Raw genomic sequence first — 20,522 nt, forward strand, 5'->3', positions numbered from 1 at the left:
GGGGGAACTGAGATACCCTTTCCCCCTAGGCCTTTACAATTTTATGCATGGTATGTTCGTATGCATGTTTGGTTTTATAATAAGGGTTTTTTAGTTCTTTTAGTATTGGATTGTTACATGCTGTTTTTTATCACTGTTGTTAACCGTCCCGAGTCTATGGAGAGGGGCGGCATACAAATCCAATAAATAAATAAATATTTATTTATTTTTATTTTATTTATTTATTTATTTGATTTGTATGCCGCCCCTCTCCAAAGACTCGGGGCGGCTAACAACAATAAAAAAGACAATATAAACAAATCTAATATTAAAAATAATCTTAAAAAACCCACTTTAAAGAACCAATCATACATACAAGCATACCATGTATAAATTCTTTAAGCCTAGGGGGAAGGGAAAATTTCAATTCCCCCATGCCTGATGACAGAGGTGGGTTTTAAGGAGCTTGCGAAAGGCAAGGAGGGTGGGGGTAACTCTGATATCTGGGGGGAGCTGGTTCCAGAGGGTCGGGGCCTCTGGAATAAATAAATAAATAAATACATGGTCAGTTGCCAAGTGTCTGAAGGTTGGTCACATGACCGTGGGAATGTTGCAATAGTCATAAATGTGAACAAACGTCATGAATAACTGGCAAGAAAGGTTGTAAAATGGGTCAAAACTCATTGAACAACTGTCTTGTTTAGCAACAAAAATTTTGGGCTTAATTGTGATCCTAGGTCAGGGACTACCTGTATCTCAATGCTTTGTTTGCTTCTCTAAATATACATGCATGCCTTTTCCCTTCTCTGCTTTTCAAAATCTTCCTGAACAAAACCTTCAAAGTTTTATGCAAAGTGATAGTAACAGAGCTGGAAGGGACCTCGGAGGTCTTCTAGTCCAACCCCCTGCTCAAGCAGGAGACCGATACCATTCCAGACAAATGACTGTCCAGTCTCTTCTTAAAAACCTCCAGTAACGGAGCATCCACAACTTCCTACTTCACTGGTTAATTGTCCTGACTGTTAGGACCTTAATTCTAGTTGCTTCTCTCCTTGATTTGTTTCCGATTCCTTGTTTCTTGTTCAGCCCTCTGATCAGTGTTCCCTCTAATATTTTTGGGGAGTGGGCGGAAAAGTATAGCGTCTGAGCGGCAGTCCCTTCGGGACTGGTCGGCACAGAAATAATAAATAAACAAACAAACAAATAAAAAACCCACCCTGTTTTGCCTCAGAGAATTTCAAAATAAAATACTGTACTGTGTGTCTATAACAGTGAGCTCATAATAGGGCAACTCTATCAATATCAAAATGCCACTTAAATAGTGGAGCTAGTTTCAAACTAGATTTTAATTTTCTTTCTCTCTTCCTTACTCCCATTCTTTTTTTTTCTCTTTTCCTTCCTCTCTTTTTTCTATCTGTTTCTCTCTCTTCCTCTCTCTCTCTCCTTCCCTCTCACTCTTTCCCTCTCGGCTTCTGGGCAGGTTTGGAAAACTCTGAGTTGATGATGATTTTTAAGTGAGCGATTGCTCACTGCTCAGCTTAGAGGGAACTATGCCTCTGATGCTTTGGAAAATAAGTTTAAAACTTATTTATTTATTCATTTATTATAACTTGCATGTGAGTAAAGTGGAAAAATCATTTAGCTCTATCTGCTGTACAGCATTCTTCCTGGCAAAGGGTAGCTACAGACGAAGCAATTAGCTGTAAATTTAAGTGACATAGTAAAGCTATTCTTGCTAGATTTATTCTGCCTCTCCTGCAGCAAGTTCTTTTTTAAAAAAGAAGTTTTCACCATCATTCGCTGTACAGAATAAATGCAGACCACTAGTTCAAATGCATTTTGAAAATACCAGCACTGTGAGATCATCTCAGCGCATTTTTTTTTCCTACTTTGATTTTTTAAAGAGTTTTGATGCATAGCAAAATGCTTTGAAAACCTGGCACGACCAAGCATTTATATGTAACATATGGTGCTTCTTCCTGGGTTTGATTAGCAAGGGCTACTTTTTCTCAAATCAGAATGGTCTTGCGGGCTTGAAATAAATTTACGAAATTGGCAATGAAACCCAAAACATACCCACGCAGGACAGTTGTGACAATCAGACAGAAAACCCCAAAGTGAAAAAACTCACATCAAGATAGAAGTATGTATTAAAAATCTCAAGGTCCCCTGATTGAAACCAATAGAGAGAAAAAGTGGAATAGAGTCAGTTATCTAATGTACCCTACAAATTCTCTACATAAATGCAAAACTAGTTTGGTGTTTGGAAAGATTCTCTCTCTCAAATTTCAGAAAGGCCTAGAACCTGGCTGCAGAACACCCACAAACACAAAACCTTATTTCAAGGCTACCAATCAAGGCTTTCTGAAGAGCAACCGGTGCCTCCTGCTGCCCTCCAAGAGTGATAGAAACTTCAACTGCCAAAATTCTTAGCCAGACTGGAAAGGCTGCTTTAAACTTATGGGTTATACAGCTAATCCTCCACTTACAACCACAATTGAGCCCAAAATTTCCATTGCTAAGCGAGACAGCGAGTTTGCGGAGAGGGGCGGCAAATAAATCCAATAAATCTAATCTAATCTAATCTAAGTGAATTCTGCCCCATGTTACAGTCTTTCTCGCCATGCTTGTTAAGTGAATCACTCCTAAGTTAAGTTAATTGCATGGTTGTTAAGTGAATCTGACTTCCACATTGACTTTGCTTGTCAGAAGGTCACAAAAGGGGACCCCAAGACATTGCAACCGTCATAAGTACATGCTAAATCCACATCTTCTGATCTTGCACTATTTCTCTTGAGATCTTCTGGCTGGTTTCAGCTCTGATGGTATTGGAAGACCAGAACAGGAAATCAACTCCACAGGAAGCTTAAGACTGCTTTTATTGAGATGTGCTACAACAACAGAATCTCCTTATGCTGTGCCTGCCATTAAGTAGAATTATTATTATTGTTATTGTTATTGTTATTATTTATTTGATTTGTATGCCGCCCCTCTTCGCAGAAGACCCACTCTGTGGGACCTAACTGGTGGCTGGGATTCGTGCAGCAGAAGGCGGTCCCTGAGGTCATCTGGTCCGGTGCCATGAAGGGCTTTATAGGTCATAACCAACACTTTGAATCTTGAGAAACATTTTCTCCAGAGAAGCTGTTCTTCAGTATCAATCTGTTCATTTGGTTCTGAACAAAAAGGGTCTAAACACTGGGCCGGATTTCTGACCTGCTCAATACTGTATCCACCGAGAAGAGATGCCCCATATCCACCAACAAAGACTGTTCCGGGGAGAAGGTAGAGGTAGTTGTATTCAGGTGGATCCGTTGGACGTTTAAACATATCCAGCATCCTCTGGGTGATTAGAAAGCCACCTGTTTGGAGAGGAGATGCAAATGGTTAAGATGAAACAGAAGGATGGAATAGATAGATAGATAGATAGATAGATAGATAGATAGATAGATAGATAGATAGATAGATAGATACCGTGTTTCCCCAATAGTAAGACCCCCCCCGATTGTAAGACATATGGGGGGCTTCAGGGGGGTCGGCTAATATAAGCCATACCCCGAAAGTAAGACATATGTCTTACTTTCGGGGAAACACGGGGGGTATTGCCGCCGGGCCGATTGCCGAGCGGGGACGGGGCGCGGGAGGAGGCAGTGCTGCACCGGACCCCTCAGGCTGCTCCGCCCGGGATGGGGCTCCTCCCGAGCCCCCGTGCACCCCTCCGGAGGAGCCCCATCCCGGGCGGAGCAGCCTGAGGGGTCCGGTGCGGCGCTGCTTCCTCCCGCGCCCTGTCCTCGCTCGGCAAGAGAGGCACGAAACCACTGCTTATGCCGGGCGGCCCGCCTGGAACGCCAGCAATGCCGCCGGGCCGATTATACTGGGAAATTAATTAATTAATTATATTCTGCCTTTATTATTTTTACAAATTAACTCCAGGCGACGAACATATTCAACACCTCATATGTGAGGCGTGTTGTACCGAGAGAGAGTGATTGGCACAAGGTCACCCAACTGGCTTTCATGGCTGAGGCGGGACTAGGACTCAACATGTGCTGGTGATTGGCCCAACATCACCCAACCAGCTTTCATGGCTAAGGCAAGACTAGAACTCACAGTCTCCCACTTCCTAGCCTAATGCCTTAACCACTAAACCAGGGGTAAGGAACGTTGGCTCTTCTACGACTTGTGGACTTCAACTCCCAGAATTCCTGAGCCAATCATGCTAGCTCAGTTGAGTTGAGGTCTACATGTCATAGAAGAGCCAATGTTCCCTACCCCTGCACTAGACCAAACTGGCAAATGTGGGTTAGAAATCAATCCTGTGGGGTTCCTAACAGGATGTCCATGGATACTAAGGGAGATAGTAATATGGATGCCCATGGCCAGAGCAAAATATTTATTCTAAATAGTGTTCTGCCGGGCTCTCTGGTAGAAGCCTCCCGAAAATTCAAGGGTACAAATTTCAGACACACACATACGTTTGAAAGTTCAAAACAATGTTCTTTATCACAAAATTTAAAAGGATCAAAGCACCCTTTTTGTATTGCAAAGAGCACTCTTCCCCAAAACAAGGGACTTGTAGGCTGTACAAGTCCCTTAATCAGTCCTTAAGTACTTAGCTAGTAGCTGTGAAGAAACGTCACAGCCCTCCTTCTTCCAACGAAGTGAAACACACACACACTTTACTCTGATTTGGTGTCAAAGGTATGAAAAATCCACAAACAAAGTTCAGAAACAGAGAGGCACGATCCTGAAGAACTGCGATCAGATAATCTTCCACAACGGCCAAGCTCACATGCTGCTATTTGTATCAGCAGCTCTAATTACTGGAGCCCCACCCAAACACAGGTGGCCTCTCTTATCTCCTGTAATATGCCCTCAATTGGTCTTTTCTACGCATAACTCTGCGCCTGCGTGGGTCCAAGACTTCCTCATCCAAAGCGACTGAAGATAATGAAGATTGGCTTCCTAGGCTGTGTGCCAAGCCCCCCTCTTCCAAGTCACTCCCACCTTCTTCTTCGTCCGAGGAAATTGAACTACCTGCCTCTGTCGGCAATAAAACAGGCCTATGACATGTTGATGTTTCCCCTGCATCCACCTCCACATTCCTTGGGGCAGGAGCTGGGCCAGAGCCAACCACAGCAAATAGCAATAGCAACAGATTTATATATTGCTTCATGGTGCTTTACAGACCCCTTTTAATAATAGTTTATAGAGTCAGCATATTATCCCCAATAATTTGGATCCTCATTTTACTGACTTCAGAAGAATGTTGTATCGAAGCTTGGAACTCACTACCGGACTCAATTGTGTCAACCCCTAACCCCCAACACTTCTCCCTTAGACTCTCCATGATTGACCTCTCCAGGTTCCTAAGAGGCCAGTAAGGGGCGTACATAAGTGCACTGGAGTGCCTTTCGTCCCCTGTCCAATTGTCTTTCCTTTTTTTTCACCTATCTTATATATTCTCTTCCTTTCATATATCCTCTCCTCTAAGTTCACCTTCACCCTCTTTTTATATTATCACATGTCTATTTTCTTCCTATGTATTTATGTATTGGACAAATGAATAAATAAATAAAATAAATAAATAAATGGATAGCTGAGACAACCTTGAGCCGGTCAAGGTTGAATTCATATGGGCAGAGTTAGCCTGCAATATTGTATTTCAACTACTAAGCCATCGTGGTGAACATGCACTTTGTGAATTATTACCTGCAATATTGACTGAGGAAACAAAGGCAGCCAGTAGAGCTAATGTCTGAGGCATACTGGAGGGCAGGAAAGATCCTCCCATCAACACCAAGCCGCCCACCGCAGTGAGTCCTAAAGGGGGGAAAAAATTAAAGAACCTGTGTGACAGTGTGAAGTGATGAAGAGTTTGCAGTCCCTGCTCAAAAACCTTCCATCCTATGGCAGATGTTTCCTGTTGTGGTTGAACATGCTTGATTACTCATACTGTCAACAGCTCTCAACTCATCTTCCGAGCTAGTTGACTAGAGGCGGCTTTGGAAAATGTTGGATTCCAATTAAAATAATGTTGCTACCCAAGCTACACAAAATGCTAAAGCCACAGTGCTTCTTCGTTATCTCTAACATTTGACATTGGCCAGGAGAATATTTTTTTTAACCTAAGTAAATTTCAAATGCAGGTAACATAATAACAGAAGTGGAAGGGAACTTGGAAGTCTCCTAGTCCAACCCCCTGCATGCGGAAAGCGCGCATGTGCACCCATAATACAATGCATGCATGGTTCCCCATAACCCCCATGCATGCACAATCCTGTGTGTGCCCTGCCCCTGCATGCATGACCCCATGCTCCCCCATCCCTGCGCATGAATGTGTGATATACCCCCTGCATCCTCCGTACACACTCCCCATGCATGCGCCCCATCCCCTGCATATGCCCGGCACAGACCCAAAGACCAGCTGGTTGGCGGAAGGTGCGTGTACTTGCGTGGTGGAGCTGAGCTGGGGCGACAGAAAGGGTTCTGTATACCACCTGTGTCACACGTGCCATAGCTTCCCCATCACAGCCCTATACCATTCCGTAGAAATAGCTGTCTAATAGTTTTAAAAACCTCGAGTGATGGAGCAGCCACAACTTCTAACATTCCACTGATTAATTGTTCTCACAGTCAGGAAATTTCTCATTACTTCTTTTCCTGCCCTCTGATCTACTTTGGATCTACTTTAACATTCCATATTACAGTTATTTCACATTTATTTTTGCAGCATCTCCTAAGTTTAATTCAAAATCGGGCTCCATACTTTTATGCTAAGCCACGTCTTTGGTTAATCAGGATTTGTTGAATAAACCACAATTGTTTACACAAGTTCTAAACATCTAAGCCAGGTTTGCAAACCATAACATTTAAGGCAAAATCAAGCAACTTCCCTTTTCAATTATTACAAAATGTAATGATTAAACAAGTCTAGGAACTCTGGGTTTTATGAAAATGTAACGTGGTCCAATCTATACTGCTTATGCTAAATTTTAGCTGGTTTTTTCCAATCATTAAAATCACAGTAGGATTGTGTGAGAATAGGGACAGAAAAATAATTGTCAAAATCTTTAACTATCACACCTCTCATAAGGATGAAGCAAACTCAATTGTGAGATGTCCTGAAATGTCCTTCTAATACTTGGTAATGTAAGGAAACTTATTGCTGTTGGAACATAAGGACTACCTTCAAGCAACCTACTGATAAGAGATATTCAGCGGCAGAGAAGAAGTCACTGCAGCTAGAAAATTGTAAAATTCCAGAAGATAGGGCTGATAGATCTTTAAGGAAAAGAAACTTTGCTTTCATTTTATTCACAAAGCTCATCTAGGATCACTGTTGCACCAAGTATTAAAACAAAAAAACCCAGCAAACCAAAGATTGGACATACCAGAAATTGCATTAGTCACTGACATCAGAGGGGAATGAAGAGCAGGTGTAACACCCCAAACGGTGTGGTAGCCCACAATTCCAGCGAGACCAAAAGTTGTCACCATTTGGGTAAAGGCAGAATTAGGGGAGATGAGGCCCAATCCTAAAACTGATGTCAGACCTAAAGAAAACAATAAGCATTTAGGATACTTAAGAAAGCATCAGAATTTTATGAGATTTGGAATAAATTGTATATATGGTTAAGTAAAAGAGAAAAATTAAAATTAAAATGATTTGAAAGTATGTATAGATATTAGAAATAGCTTTAATTTGCTAACTTTATACGTAATAAGGATACAATAACAAAAGTTTCTTCTTTACATTTGATTTATTATATTAATCTTATAAATTAGTAGTGAATTTTTTTTCCCTGTATTAGTAAGACTTCAAAAATAAGTGGGGTAGCTGTAACCCCAAATAGATGTTACATGTATGTATGTCATGTTTGTCTTTTTATGAAAATTTAATAAAGTATATTAGCATTTAGGACAGTGATTTTCAACCTTTTTTGAGCCGCGGCACATTTTTTACATTTACAAAATCCTGGGGCACACCACCAACCAAAATGACACAAAATGACACCCTAAGACACTCTCCCCTCTTTTTCCATCCCTGTCTCCTCCCCACCCTTGTGTGTGTGTGTGTGTGTGTGTGTGTATACACGCTCTTGAACCATTTCCAAAAACAGGTGAGGGCTGGGGTTTTTCTCTTATTCTTTGGGTGCTTTTTATCATATGCTTTAAATCAAGAGTCACTTCTCTCTCTCTCTTTTGTTTCTCTCTCTTTCCTCTCATTCTCTGTCTCAATCATTTTCTCATTTCTCTTTTTTCCTCCCCTTTTTGCTCATTTCTCTCTCTCTCTCTCCCTTCCTCTCCTTTTCTCTCTCTCTCTCTCTTGCTTTCTTTCTCTCTTTCTTTCTTTCTCTCTCACTCTTGCTTTCTCTCTCTTTCTCTTTTCTTTCTCTCTTGATTTCTCTCTCTCTCACTCTCTTTCTCTCTCTCTCTTTCTTTCTTTCTCTCTCTCTCACTCTCTTTCTTTCTCTCTCTTTCTTTCTCTCTCTCTCTCACTCTCTCTCTCAGCAAAAAGTTGCGAGACTGGAACCTGAGCTTCCTTCTTCGCGGCACACCTGACCACGTCTCGCGGCACAATAATGTGCCACGGCACACTGGTTGAAAAACACTGATTTAGGATACTTAAGAAAGCATTTCCCCTCCCCAAAAAGATACACCTGGCTAAGGGTACAACTCTGTTTTGGTTTCTGGGGTGTTAACCTTCACAATAAAACAAGACATTGGAAGAAAGAATATGAAAAATTTATGGATGCAATTCACATTCCTTCCCTCCCCCCTGCCCCCCCCCTTATGTTGACTTGTCTAGTTAAAATTCACTTTGCCAAGTTGTCTGTGCCAGAATGCTTTGGCCTCTGGATGTGGAAATGCCAAGAAATAACGTTTTAGACATGTCAGAAATGTTGTTTGAACAAACCTTCAAGGGACAATGTCCCAAGAATTACAAAATGAAAAACGGCTCCAATGTTCCCATTGATTTTGTTACTAGCTTTGGAGGAAAAGGCTTCTATTGTAGCATCTGAAAAATGTTAAAGGAGGCAGACCACACAGGAATTTCAACAACATCCAATGAGAACAAGCTGTAGTTACCTTCTTCAGGTCCTCTATTATCAACCTTTTACAAAGAGGCCACTTCCAGATGCATTTCACTATGCATCTTGGGTTTTCCAGCTGCTATTGGACCTGTAGTCCAACATCTGGAGAAGGTGTGGTCTTTCCTTTCTTTCACCTATCTTATATATTCTCTTCCTTTCATATATCCTCTCCTCTAAGTTCACTTTCACCCTCTTTTATATTATCACATGTCTATTTTTTTCCTATGTATCTGTGTATTGGACAAATGAATAAAATAAATAAAAAATAAATAAACTATGACTTTATAACCTATGGACTTCAACTCCCAGACTTCCTGAATCAGCATGGGATGCCCTGTATTATTTTTTGATAAAACAAAATCCAAATCTGGTGAATCAACCAGATTTTTTTTGTCTTTTCATTGTAAGTGATTTGGATATTTGGAGGTGAATGCTTGTACTTCTCCAAAGAAAATAACTGAATTGATGTTCACACAATAACCATATGCAAATTAGAGATGTCCCATTCATTTAAATTAAGCCCAATGTTTTCTTTCCTTTCCCTATTCCTTTGTCGTGGATTATTCCATCTAGGCTGGACTATTCACAAGTACTCTTAACATTTTAATTGTACATATCATCTTGTAGAGGAGATGGGCAGCATAAAAAATTAATAATTAATTTAAATAAATAAAAATAAATATGTACAGGATAAAATATGGATAATTAAATATCCATGCTGTATCTTTGTTCTGCAAAACCCAATTAGAGAGAGAGAGAAGATAGATAGATAGATAGATAGATAGATAGATAGATAGATAGATAGATAATAGATAGATTATAGATAGATTGATAGATGATAGATAGATAGATACATAGATAGATAGATAGATAGATAGATAGATAGATAGATAGATAGATAGATAGATAGATGATAGATAGACAGATGATTGATAGATAGATAGATAGAAAGATAGATAGATAGATAGATAGATAGATAGATGATAGATAGATAGATAGATAGATAGATAGATAGATGATAGATAGATGTTAGATAGATAGATAGATAGATAGATAGATAGATAGATAGATGATAGATGATAGATAGATAGATAGATAGATAGATAGATGATTGATAGATGATAGATAGATAGATAGACAGATAGACAGAAAGACAGACAGACAGACAGACAGATAGATAGATAGATTATAGTCTATCTAATTATAGTCCAATTAAACTACTTAAATTGTATAAATAGATAATATCTATAAATTGTATAGATAGATAATATCTATACAATTTAACCTTAATTCATTTAGATCAGGGGTGGGTTCCTCCTGGTTTGGACCAGGTTGCCTGAACCAGTAGCGACCTGCTGAGGATTTCACAATTGCGTCACAGATCCGGTTTGGTTGGTGCCAGTCCACGAGCAATGCCATTTTTTTCTTTTGGAATTTTTTCCAATTTTTTTTTTTTTACTGTTTGGAAGTTTTTTCCTCTGCTGCTACTTGAAAAAGGGCCCTCACACCTTCTGCCAAGTTTATGTTCACCTTTATTCCTTCTCCCAAAGCACAGCTGATCAGCTCCTCAGCTGTGTTTGGGGCTGATTATAGCTACTGAGCATGCACAGAAGCATAATTGCACGAGGGGATGGGCGCGAAACATTGTGATGAGAACCGGTGGTGAAGGTAAGTGGGACCCACTCCTGAGACATCCCCCACCCCTTGCCTATGTAACTTTGTGCATGATATGACTGTGTGTATGTAGTTCAGGAGGGAAGTGTTTTTAATAGAAAAGTGAACACAAGAACAAGGGGACACAATCTGAAGTTAGTTGGGGGAAAGATCAAAGGCAACGTGAGAAAATATTATTTTACTGAAAGACTAGTAGATCCTTGGAACAAACTTCCAGCAGACGTGGTTGGTAAATCCACAGTAACCGAATTTAAACATGCCTGGGATAAACATAGATCCATTGTAAGATAAAATACAGAAAATAGTATAAGGGCAGACTAGATGGACCATGAGGTCTTTTTCTGCCGTCAGTCTTCTATGTTTCTATTTTATCAATTGGGGTTTTCTTTGTTTGTTTTTTTAGACTTTGTAATGTAAAACTGTTATTTTAGATTTTAATTATTAGATTTGTTACCATGTATTGTTTTTATCACTGTTGTGAGCCGCCCCGAGTCTACGGAGAGGGGCGGCATACAAATGTTTCCAGGGAATGAAAAGCAAGACTGTTTTTATCTAACAGTAGAATAAATGTTTGGACCAGTTTGTTTAAAAAATAACAATGAGCCGGGGTGGCGGAGTAGGTAGAGTGCTGTACTGCAGGCCACTGAAGCTGACTGTAGATCTGAAGGTCAGCGGTTCAAATCTCATCACCGGCTCAAGGTGGACTCAGCCTTCCATCCTTCTGAGGTGGGTAAAATGAGGACCCGGATTGTGGGGGCAATAGGCTGGCTCTGTTAAAAAAGTGCTATTGTTAACATGTTGTAAGCCGCCCTGAGTCTAAGGAGAAGGGCGGCATAAAAATTGAATAAATAAATAAATAAAATTGAATAAATAAATCTAATTAATAATAATAATAATAATAATAATTTAGATGGTATAATTAGCCTTTTGTGAGTACCATAATTTTTTTTGCTTTTCTGTAGCCTAATCGCCAGGAATTTTCAACATTCTGAAGGCATGACCGCTCCGTTCTTAAAACAGGATTTTCTTTCCCGTTCTCGGAAGAGAATGTTCCAGAACTATGCTCAAACATATGGTTGGAATAATATCAAAAATACCTTTTACAGCTTCCACTGAAGCATTTGGCTGTCCACTCCCTCATTCCTCAAAGCTGATTTTTTTTTTTAAGTAAGGCAACCTGACTCAGATAAAAGAAAATTACCGAACAGGAAGGCATTAAATATTGGCCTGAACTGATGCTGCATTCTGCAGGAAAAAATATGGCAGCAAAGATAAACACATATCTCACAGAATGTTTATTCAGGACATCTCTGAGAAGGTCACAAACCAGTGCCTTATCTCCCCCCCCCCCATCCTCCAACCCCAACATCTAATTAATTAATATGTAAATACATAATAAATAAATCAAGTGACCTTGGGACACAGCAACGGTCACCAATATGAACCAATTGTCAAGTATTTTGAATTTTGATCACACGATCATGGGGATGCTGCAAAGGTCGTAGCCGAGGAGCAACAGTCGTAAGTCACATTTTTCACGGCCATTGCAACTTTGAATGGTCACTAAATTTATTGATTGATTGATTGATTGATTGATTGGATTTGTATGCCGCCCCTCTTCATGGACTCAGGGCGGCTAACAACAGTGACAAAAAACAGAATGTAAAAATCCAATACTACAACAGCTAAAAACCCTTGTTATAAAACCAATCATACATACAAACATACCATGCATAAATTGTAGGAGCCTAGGGGGAAAGAATATCTCAGTTCCCCCATGCCTGACGGCAGAGGTGGGTTTTGAGGAGCCTACGAAAGGCAAGGAGGGTGGGGGCTATTCTAATCAATGGGGGGAGTTGGTTCCAGAGGGTCGGGGCCGCCACAGAGAAGGCTCTTCCCCTGGGCCCCGCCAATGCTCTTTGTAAGTCAAGGACTGCCTGCATTAGCAAACCTCTTAATGCATCCCCCAATGAACTTTGCAAGAGGAATTCACAGAGAGGGTGGGAGGGAGAAAGAGAATTTAGCATTTTGAAATACCTCCAGTATATACTCCAGCTGAGGTCATTGTTTTTCTAAAGGGTGAAACGGCTGCTTGTTTCTCTGCTTCTAGTTCTTGAACGGACTTCTGCTTAACTGGAGCAGCAGGTGGTTGAGTTTTAGGTGAAGGTGCTGGAAAGATCGTTCTCCCTTCCTGTAGGGGAGACATTAGGATGAGTCCTTAAAATTAACATATAGAAAGTCACAAAACATATTGCAAGGCTGTTAAAAGAAGAACAATGCGGGCAAATTGAGTCTAGATGGATCAAAAGCTAACATTTAGCCCAAAGCATCCCTTTGTTGACTGAAAGAACTTGCTTCTGATCTCCACCAGAAGTTGCTTCAGGACTTTATAATTAATCTTGCTCGATTTTGACTGATCCTTTTTGTCACTTCGGTTGATTTGGAATTGGAGGGAAAAACAGTGTGTAGACAATGGGTAAACTATTAATTTACAAAGGTTTGTGACTGGGCTAAAATGTAGTCTGGGTGCATTTACAAGCTAGAAGGTGGGTTATGAAATATTTTGCCATAGGTTCATGTGCTTACTTGCATACACAAGGGATGCTTCTGCATATTCACAGAAGCATCCCAGGAAGGTGGGCGGAGCATCCCAGATGGGTGGGTGGAGCATCCCACCGCTGGTGCTACCAGTTCTATGACTTGTCCAAACCGGGAGCAACCCACCACTGAAGCTAGGTGTATATAAAGACTAGGATACATACATACATACATACATACATACATACATACATACATACATACATACATATATATGTGACATTTAAAGCAAAATGAAAGAAGATGGAAACAACAGAATATTGGAAGATCTGGTGTTCTAGTGGAGGAAACCATTATTATTATTATTTTATTATTATTATTTATTGGATTTGTATGCCGCCCCCTCCGCAGACTCGGGGCGGCTAACAACAGCAGTAAAACAGTACAGTACAACAAAATCCAATACTAAAAAACAGTTAAAAACCCATTATATAAAAACCAATCATACATACAAACATACCATACATAAAATTGTGAAGGCCTAGGGGGAAAGTGTATCTCAATTCCCCCATGCCTGGCGGCAGAGGTGGGTTTTAAGCAGCTTACGAAAGGCAAGAAGGGTGGGGGCAATTCTAATCTCTGGGGGGAGTTGGTTCCAGAGGGTCGGGGCTGGCACAGAGAAAGCTCTTCCTCTGGGTCCCGCCAAGCGACATTGTTTGGTTGACGGGACCCGGAGAAGACCCACTCTGTGGGACCTAACTGGTCGCTGGGATTCGTGCGGGTCAGCTACAAAGCTAATTTCCAGACAAAAGCCAAGAATCAATGCAATTTCTCTTAATAAGATCCTGATTCTGTTTTCCATTACAATGTTTGCATACCTCTGTTAAACTGTTCATTAAGGAATTTTAGGAGAGGGGGGCAAAATAATAATAACTCACCTTAATGACCGTAGTCCCTCTTATGACATGATCAATCATCCCATAATCAAAATCATCTTTTGGCTCAAAGTAAAAGTAGTCCTTGCTGGGGGAAATAGCTTTTAATAACTTCAAGATGTTGTTTGAGTAAAGGCTACTGGCCTGGGTAGCCATTCGGCTTGGCAAGTCCGTATAACCAATGTGCACCACGCCCTGAGGGTTGGAAAAGCAGTAAATGAGACCCTTAAAAGCATATTTTTCACGTATTGCCTTGATACGACTTTTAGGTCCTTTGACTTGATAAATCCTTTCTAACTGATGGTAAATCAGATCTCTGCTGACACTTTATTTTGCCAGTTAAGGCAAAATTACTTTTTAACTTTTTATACGAACAGCTTGCTCTTACTCTTGAAGGTGGGGGGAGAAGAGCTTTGCTTTTTGACTTCGAGCCAATGGCAAGCCAAGCCAGGAGGCCTTTGGGGGAAGCAGTTCCATGGCCATATGGTGCTTATTTCAAGAGTTAAGGAATCAAAACACACTTTAAAAGTCTGAAAACACCTCTTTGGACATCTGATGCTATCATGGTTACACACTGTGCTTCCCAGATTCATTGCACTCCAATTAAACTCTGAGAAATAAAGGGAGGGGAGTTAGATAACCTGGCATGGGCTATTTTTGTCAACAAAGCCATTTGCTGGAAGTTGGGGGGAGAAGGAAAGGAGAAATAATATCCCTTTGCAATTGTTTCAACAAATTAAATCTTGAGCAGAACCGAATAACAGGGTTGGAAGGTACCTTGGAGGTCTTGGAGTAGAAACCCCTACTCAGGTAGGAAACCCTATACCAGTGATGGTGAACCTTCTTTCCTTGGGTGCTGAAAGAGCATGTGACTGTGCTATTGCACATGCGCGAGTGCCCACACCCATAATTCAATGTCTGGGGAGGGTAAAAACAGCTTTCCCCACCCCACTGAGGCCCCCTGGAGGCCGAAAATGGCCTGTTTCTCAACTTCTGGTGGGCCCAGTTGGCTTGTGTTTCGCCCTCCCCAGGTTCCGAAGGCTGCCCTAGAGTCGGGAGAGGGTACAAAGCACTCTCTCCCATCCCCCGGAGGCTCTCTGGAAGCCAAAAACACCCTACCAGAACCTCTGTGCGAGCCTAAAATCAGCTGGCAGGCACGCAGATGCATGTTGGAGCTGAGCTAAAGCAACAGCTCGGGTGCCAGCAGATATGGCTCCGCGGGTCACCTGTAGCACCCGTGCCATAGGTTCGCCATCACTGCCCTATACCATTTCAGACGTTTACCCAATTCTTCTTAAAAATCTCCAGGATAGGAGCATTATCCCCTGGGCTGGGATAATACATAGTGGGCTCAGCCTATTATTAATTTGTTTATTTATTTATTTATTTAATTATTACATTTGTATGCCGCCCCTCTCCGCAGACTCGGGGTGGCTCACAACAGCAACAGAAAGCAATATATAATACAAATTCAATAATTAGAAAGCTTAAAACCCATAATACATAGTGGGCTCAGCCTATTATTAGTTAGTTTGTTTGTTTGTTTGTTTCTTTCTTTCTTTCTTTATTTATTTGTTTATTTGTTTATTTGTTTATTTATTAAATTTGTATGCCGCCCCTCTCCGCAGACTTGGGGCGGCTCAGAACAACAACAGAAAACAATATATAATACAAATTCAATCATTAGAAAGCTAAAAACCCATATTTTTTTTTTAAAAAAAAAACCATGCACACAACATACCATACATAAACAGTATAGGCCTGGGGAAGATATTTCAGTTCCCGTATGCCTGACGGCAGAGGTGGGTTTTAAGGAGTTTGCGGAAGGCAAGGAGGGTGGGGGCAGTTCTAATCTCAGGGGGGAGCTGGTTCCAGAGGATCGGGGCCGCCACAGAGAAGGCTCTTCTCCTGGGACCCACCAAACGACATTGTTTAGTCGACGGGACCCGGAGAAGGCCAACTCTGTGGGACCTAATCGGTCGCTGGGATTCGTGCAGCAGAAGGCGGTCCCGGAGATATTTTGGTCCGATGCCATGAAGGGCTTTATAGGTCAAGACCAAAACTTTGAATTCTGACCGGAAATTGATCGGCAACCAATGCAGACTGCGGAGTGTTGTTGTAACATGGGCATACCTTGGGAAGCCCATGATTGCTCTCGCAGCTGCATTCTGCACGATCTGAAGTTTCCAAACACTTTTCAAAGGTAGCCCCATGTAGAGAGCATTACAGTAGTCGAATCTCGAGGTGATGAGTTTTTCAAAAACTCAGACCTTAAGATGCTTAATGTAGCTAAGAAGGTCTATGTGTGATATTCTGCCTCTTTGGAGAAGAGCAAAATAACGTATCTGTCAAAGGGACAAAATATTTGAAACACACTCTCCTGTGCAAACCTTATGTATGTGAAGTTCTCCAGGATGGGTGGTCTCCACATTGCCGCCAGCTTCTGCGGCGAGATCGACTATTACGGAACCATCTCTCATAGATTCCACCATAGGCTTGGTGATCAGGATTGGAGCTTTTTTCCCTGTCGCAAACAGAAATGAAAGATGAGAACTCAATATTTCTTTTAAAAAAAAAAAAAAAGCTTGAGTAGATGACAACAGAATCTCAGGATTATACTTGCAAGGGTCAGTTTAGGCCCAATAATTCCTACCTATTTCTACAATTCATTCAGATAGCAAGTACACCCCAGCAGCCGGTCAGGTCTCACAGAATCGGCCTTCTCCAGATCCCATCAGGCAGACAATGTCGCCTGGCGAGGCCTAGGGGAAGAGCCTTCTTTGTGGCTGCCCCAGCCCTTTGGAACGAGCTGCCCCCAGAGATTCTTACTGCCCACACTCTCCCTGCCTTCCACAAAGCTCTGAAGACCCACCTCTTCCAGCAGGCTTGGAGCCCTTGAAACCTTGACATCTTGCCCCACCCAATGAATGAATGTAGGATGTATGATATATGAATCTGTTTATTTGGTTTTTAAATGTAGTTTTTTTAGAATGGAATTTTATGTAGATTTCTAATATGTTGTAAACCGCCCTGAGTTTCAGGAGAAGAGTGGCATAGGAATTGAATTAATAAAATAAATAACTAGTGGTGTCTACTGAATCTCCAAAACTCTGCAGGGCATATCTCTCAAGGGAAAATAAAACCCACACAATCACATTATTCTATTTTATTTGCAGAGTCCTCAGAGGAGAAAATATTTGGCTTACTTGACGTTCAAGACAAGGTAAGAAACCAAATGTTGGGCTGGCTTATTAAAAGCAAAGACTGCTAGGATCTCTGTACAGGTAGTCCTCAACTTATAACTGCAATTGAGCTCAAAAAGTCTAAGTGAGACAGTTGTTAAGTGAGTTTTGCCCCATTTTACAACCTTTCTTCCCACAGTTGTTAAGTGAATCACTGCAACAGTTAAGCTAGTAACACGATTGTTAAATGAATCTGTCTTCCACATTGACTTTGCTTGTCAGAAGGTCACAAAAGGCGATCACATCAGAGGTGGGTTCCCCGGTTCTATAGAACCAGTATTGCATTGTATTGTATTTATTAGATTTGTATGCCACCCCTCTCTGCAGACTCGGGGCGGCTCACAACAGTGACAAAAACAATATATATTGACAAATCTAATAATTAAAATCTAAGATAACAATTACACATTTAAAAAATCTAAAAACAAGGAACCCCAATATAAAAAAACATACATACAGTCATATCATGCACTAGAACTACATAGGCAGGGGGAGATGTCTCAGTTCCCCCACGCTTGACGACAGAGGTGGGTTTTAAAGAGTTTACGAAAGGCAAGGAGGGTGGGGGCAATTCTAATCTCCGGGGGGAGTTGGTTCCAGAGGGCTGGGGCCGCCACAGAGAAGGCTCTTCCCCTGGGCCACGCCAAACGACATTGTTTTGTTGACAGGACCCGGAGAAGGCCCACTCTGTGGGACCTAACCGGTCGCTGGGATTCGTGCGGCAGAAGGCGGTCTCGTAGATACCCTGGTCCGGTGCCATGAAGGGCTTTATAGGTGATAACCAACACTTTGAATTGTGACCAGAAACTGATCGGCAACCAATGCAGTAGTAACTTGGCAGCCTGGGTTGCTGGAACCAGTAGCGATCCAGGCCTGCCATGCCTCCAAGTTGATTCTCTCGACCGTGCCATAGGTGACACCATCTTGTTTTTTGTTACTATTGGCTTTTTATAGTACTGCACATGTGCAGAGAGTAATTTCTAGGAAGTGATGTGCATAAAACGTGCATTTCCGTCGCAATGCGAACCGGTGGGGAAGGTAAGGAGAACCAACCTCTGGATCATATGAAACTCACACACACTGGGACACTGCACCATCCTAAATCTCTAAATATGCCCATGTCACACTAACACTCCGCAGTCTGCATTGGTTGCCGATCAGTTTCCGGTCACAATTCAAAGTGTTGGTTATGACCTATAAAGCCCTTCATGGCACCGGGCCAGATTATCTCAGGGACCGCCTTCTGCCGCACGAATCCCAGCGACCAGTTAGGTCCCACAGAGTTGGCCTTCTCCGGGTCCCGTCAACTAAACAATGTCGGTTGGTAGGGCCCAGGGGAAGAGCCTTCTCTGTGGCTGCCCCGGCCCTCTGGAACCAACTCGCCCAGAGATTAGAATAGCTCCCACCCTCCTTGCCTTTCGTAAGCTTCTCAAAACCCACCTCTGCCGTCAGGCATGGGGGAACTAAGATAATCTTTCCCCCTAGGCTTCTACAATTTATACATGGTATGTTTGTATGTATGATTGGTTTTATAACAAGGGTTTTTAGCTGTTATTAGTATTGGATTTTTACATTCTGTTTTTGTCACTGTTGTCAGCCGCCCCGAGTCCACGGAGAGGGGCGGCATGCAAATCCAATAAATGAAATTAAAAAAAAAAAAATATGAACCAGGTATTCGGATTTTAATCACGTAACAAGTAGAGAAATGGTCACAAGTCACATTTTTTTAGTGCGGCTGTAAGTCGAAGAATATCTGTAACGGCGATAAAACTGCACAGTACCTGGAATAAGAGCTGTGCTAATAACAATGTCCACCTCTTTGCATTGCTTAGCAAAGAGGGCCATCTCTGCCTCGATGAACTCCTTCGACATTTCTTTCGCGTAACCTCCAACACCTTCTCCCGTTTCCGCAACGTTGATTTCTAAAGGTTCTGCGCCGAGGGATTTGAACTGCTCCAAAGCTGGAGGGCTGGAAGCAAGGAGAATTTCACAGTAATCGCTAGCCTGGATAGTTTTCAGAGCGGAGATCAAGAGCATATAACTGCGTTTCAGTCCAAGCATCGCATCTGACCTTTGAGTAAGATGCCAGCAGATGCTCTGTAAAATTCCTTGAATTTGCAATGGGTTATTGATTTTCAGCTAGCGTTATTATTGCTACTTTTAGTTTATATCCCACTGTTGATTCTTCCAGCGGGCTGTCTGGAAGGCTCACAACATACAAATAGGAGTAAGGAAAACTAATATGTATTAAAGTAGACACATATTTGAAATTCATAATCAATATTAGATTGAACCCTATTAAAGTTGGATGGTTCATTCTGGGCCACGAGTTAACGAGGGCAGAAAACTTTGGATTTCCTTTTAGGATTGGTATGCTGTTTTGCTTTGCAACAAAAGCAGGCGGAGGGACTGGAGTTACTCTACCGGGTATCGAATCCTCTCACAATGGCTCCCATCGATTTCGCTGCTCCCGCTGCCGCCAAGCCAGCCACCCCTCCACCAATGATCAGCATCTAGGAAGGAAAACAAAGGAACTCACACTTGGACTTGTTAATGCATTTAAAACAGCCCAGAATAAAACCTTTCTGTTAATTGATGCATCATGTATAATGTGACTTTTTAAGAACGGAGGGAGGCAGGCAGGCAGGGAAGGAGGGAGGAAGGAAGGAAGGAAAGAAGGGAGGGAAGGGGAGAGGGAAGGAGGAGGGAGGAATACAAAGGAACTCACACTTGGACTTGTTAATGCATTTAAAACAGCCCACAATAAAACCTTGTTAATTGATGCATCATAAATGTGACTTTTTAAGAAAGGAAGAAAGGAAGCAGGCAGGCAAGGAGGGAGGGAGGGTGGAAGGAAAGAAGGAAGGAAAGAAAGCAGGGAGGGGGAGAGGGAAGGAGGAGGGAAGAATACAAAGGAACTCACACTTGGACTTGTTAATGCATTTAAAACAGCCCACAATAAAACCTTGTTAATTGATGCATCATAAATGTGAATTTTTAAGAAGGGAGGGAAGCAGGCAGGCAAGGAGGGAGGGAGGGGTGGAAGGAAGGAAAGA

The 20,522-nt window shown here is 41.8% G+C and overlaps 1 protein-coding gene across 1 annotated transcript in view; it reads right to left on the reverse strand.

Moving 5' to 3' along the window:
- Positions 1-20,522, reverse strand: part of LOC139172836 (NAD(P) transhydrogenase, mitochondrial-like) — a 53,600-nt gene that overhangs the window by 20,804 nt on the left and 12,274 nt on the right. Inside the window, exons 5-12 of the mRNA XM_070762079.1 lie at positions 19,891-19,979; positions 19,248-19,435; positions 16,615-16,748; positions 14,228-14,419; positions 12,789-12,942; positions 7,374-7,535; positions 5,692-5,802; positions 3,196-3,341 (exon numbers count right to left, since the gene is read on the reverse strand). Coding sequence (XP_070618180.1) covers positions 3,196-3,341; positions 5,692-5,802; positions 7,374-7,535; positions 12,789-12,942; positions 14,228-14,419; positions 16,615-16,748; positions 19,248-19,435; positions 19,891-19,979 — 1,176 coding nt within the window. The remainder of the gene's footprint in view (positions 1-3,195; positions 3,342-5,691; positions 5,803-7,373; positions 7,536-12,788; positions 12,943-14,227; positions 14,420-16,614; positions 16,749-19,247; positions 19,436-19,890; positions 19,980-20,522) is intronic.

This window comes from Erythrolamprus reginae, chromosome 10 (assembly GCF_031021105.1).
Source record: "Erythrolamprus reginae isolate rEryReg1 chromosome 10, rEryReg1.hap1, whole genome shotgun sequence".
Classification (NCBI taxonomy): domain Eukaryota; kingdom Metazoa; phylum Chordata; class Lepidosauria; order Squamata; family Dipsadidae; genus Erythrolamprus; species Erythrolamprus reginae.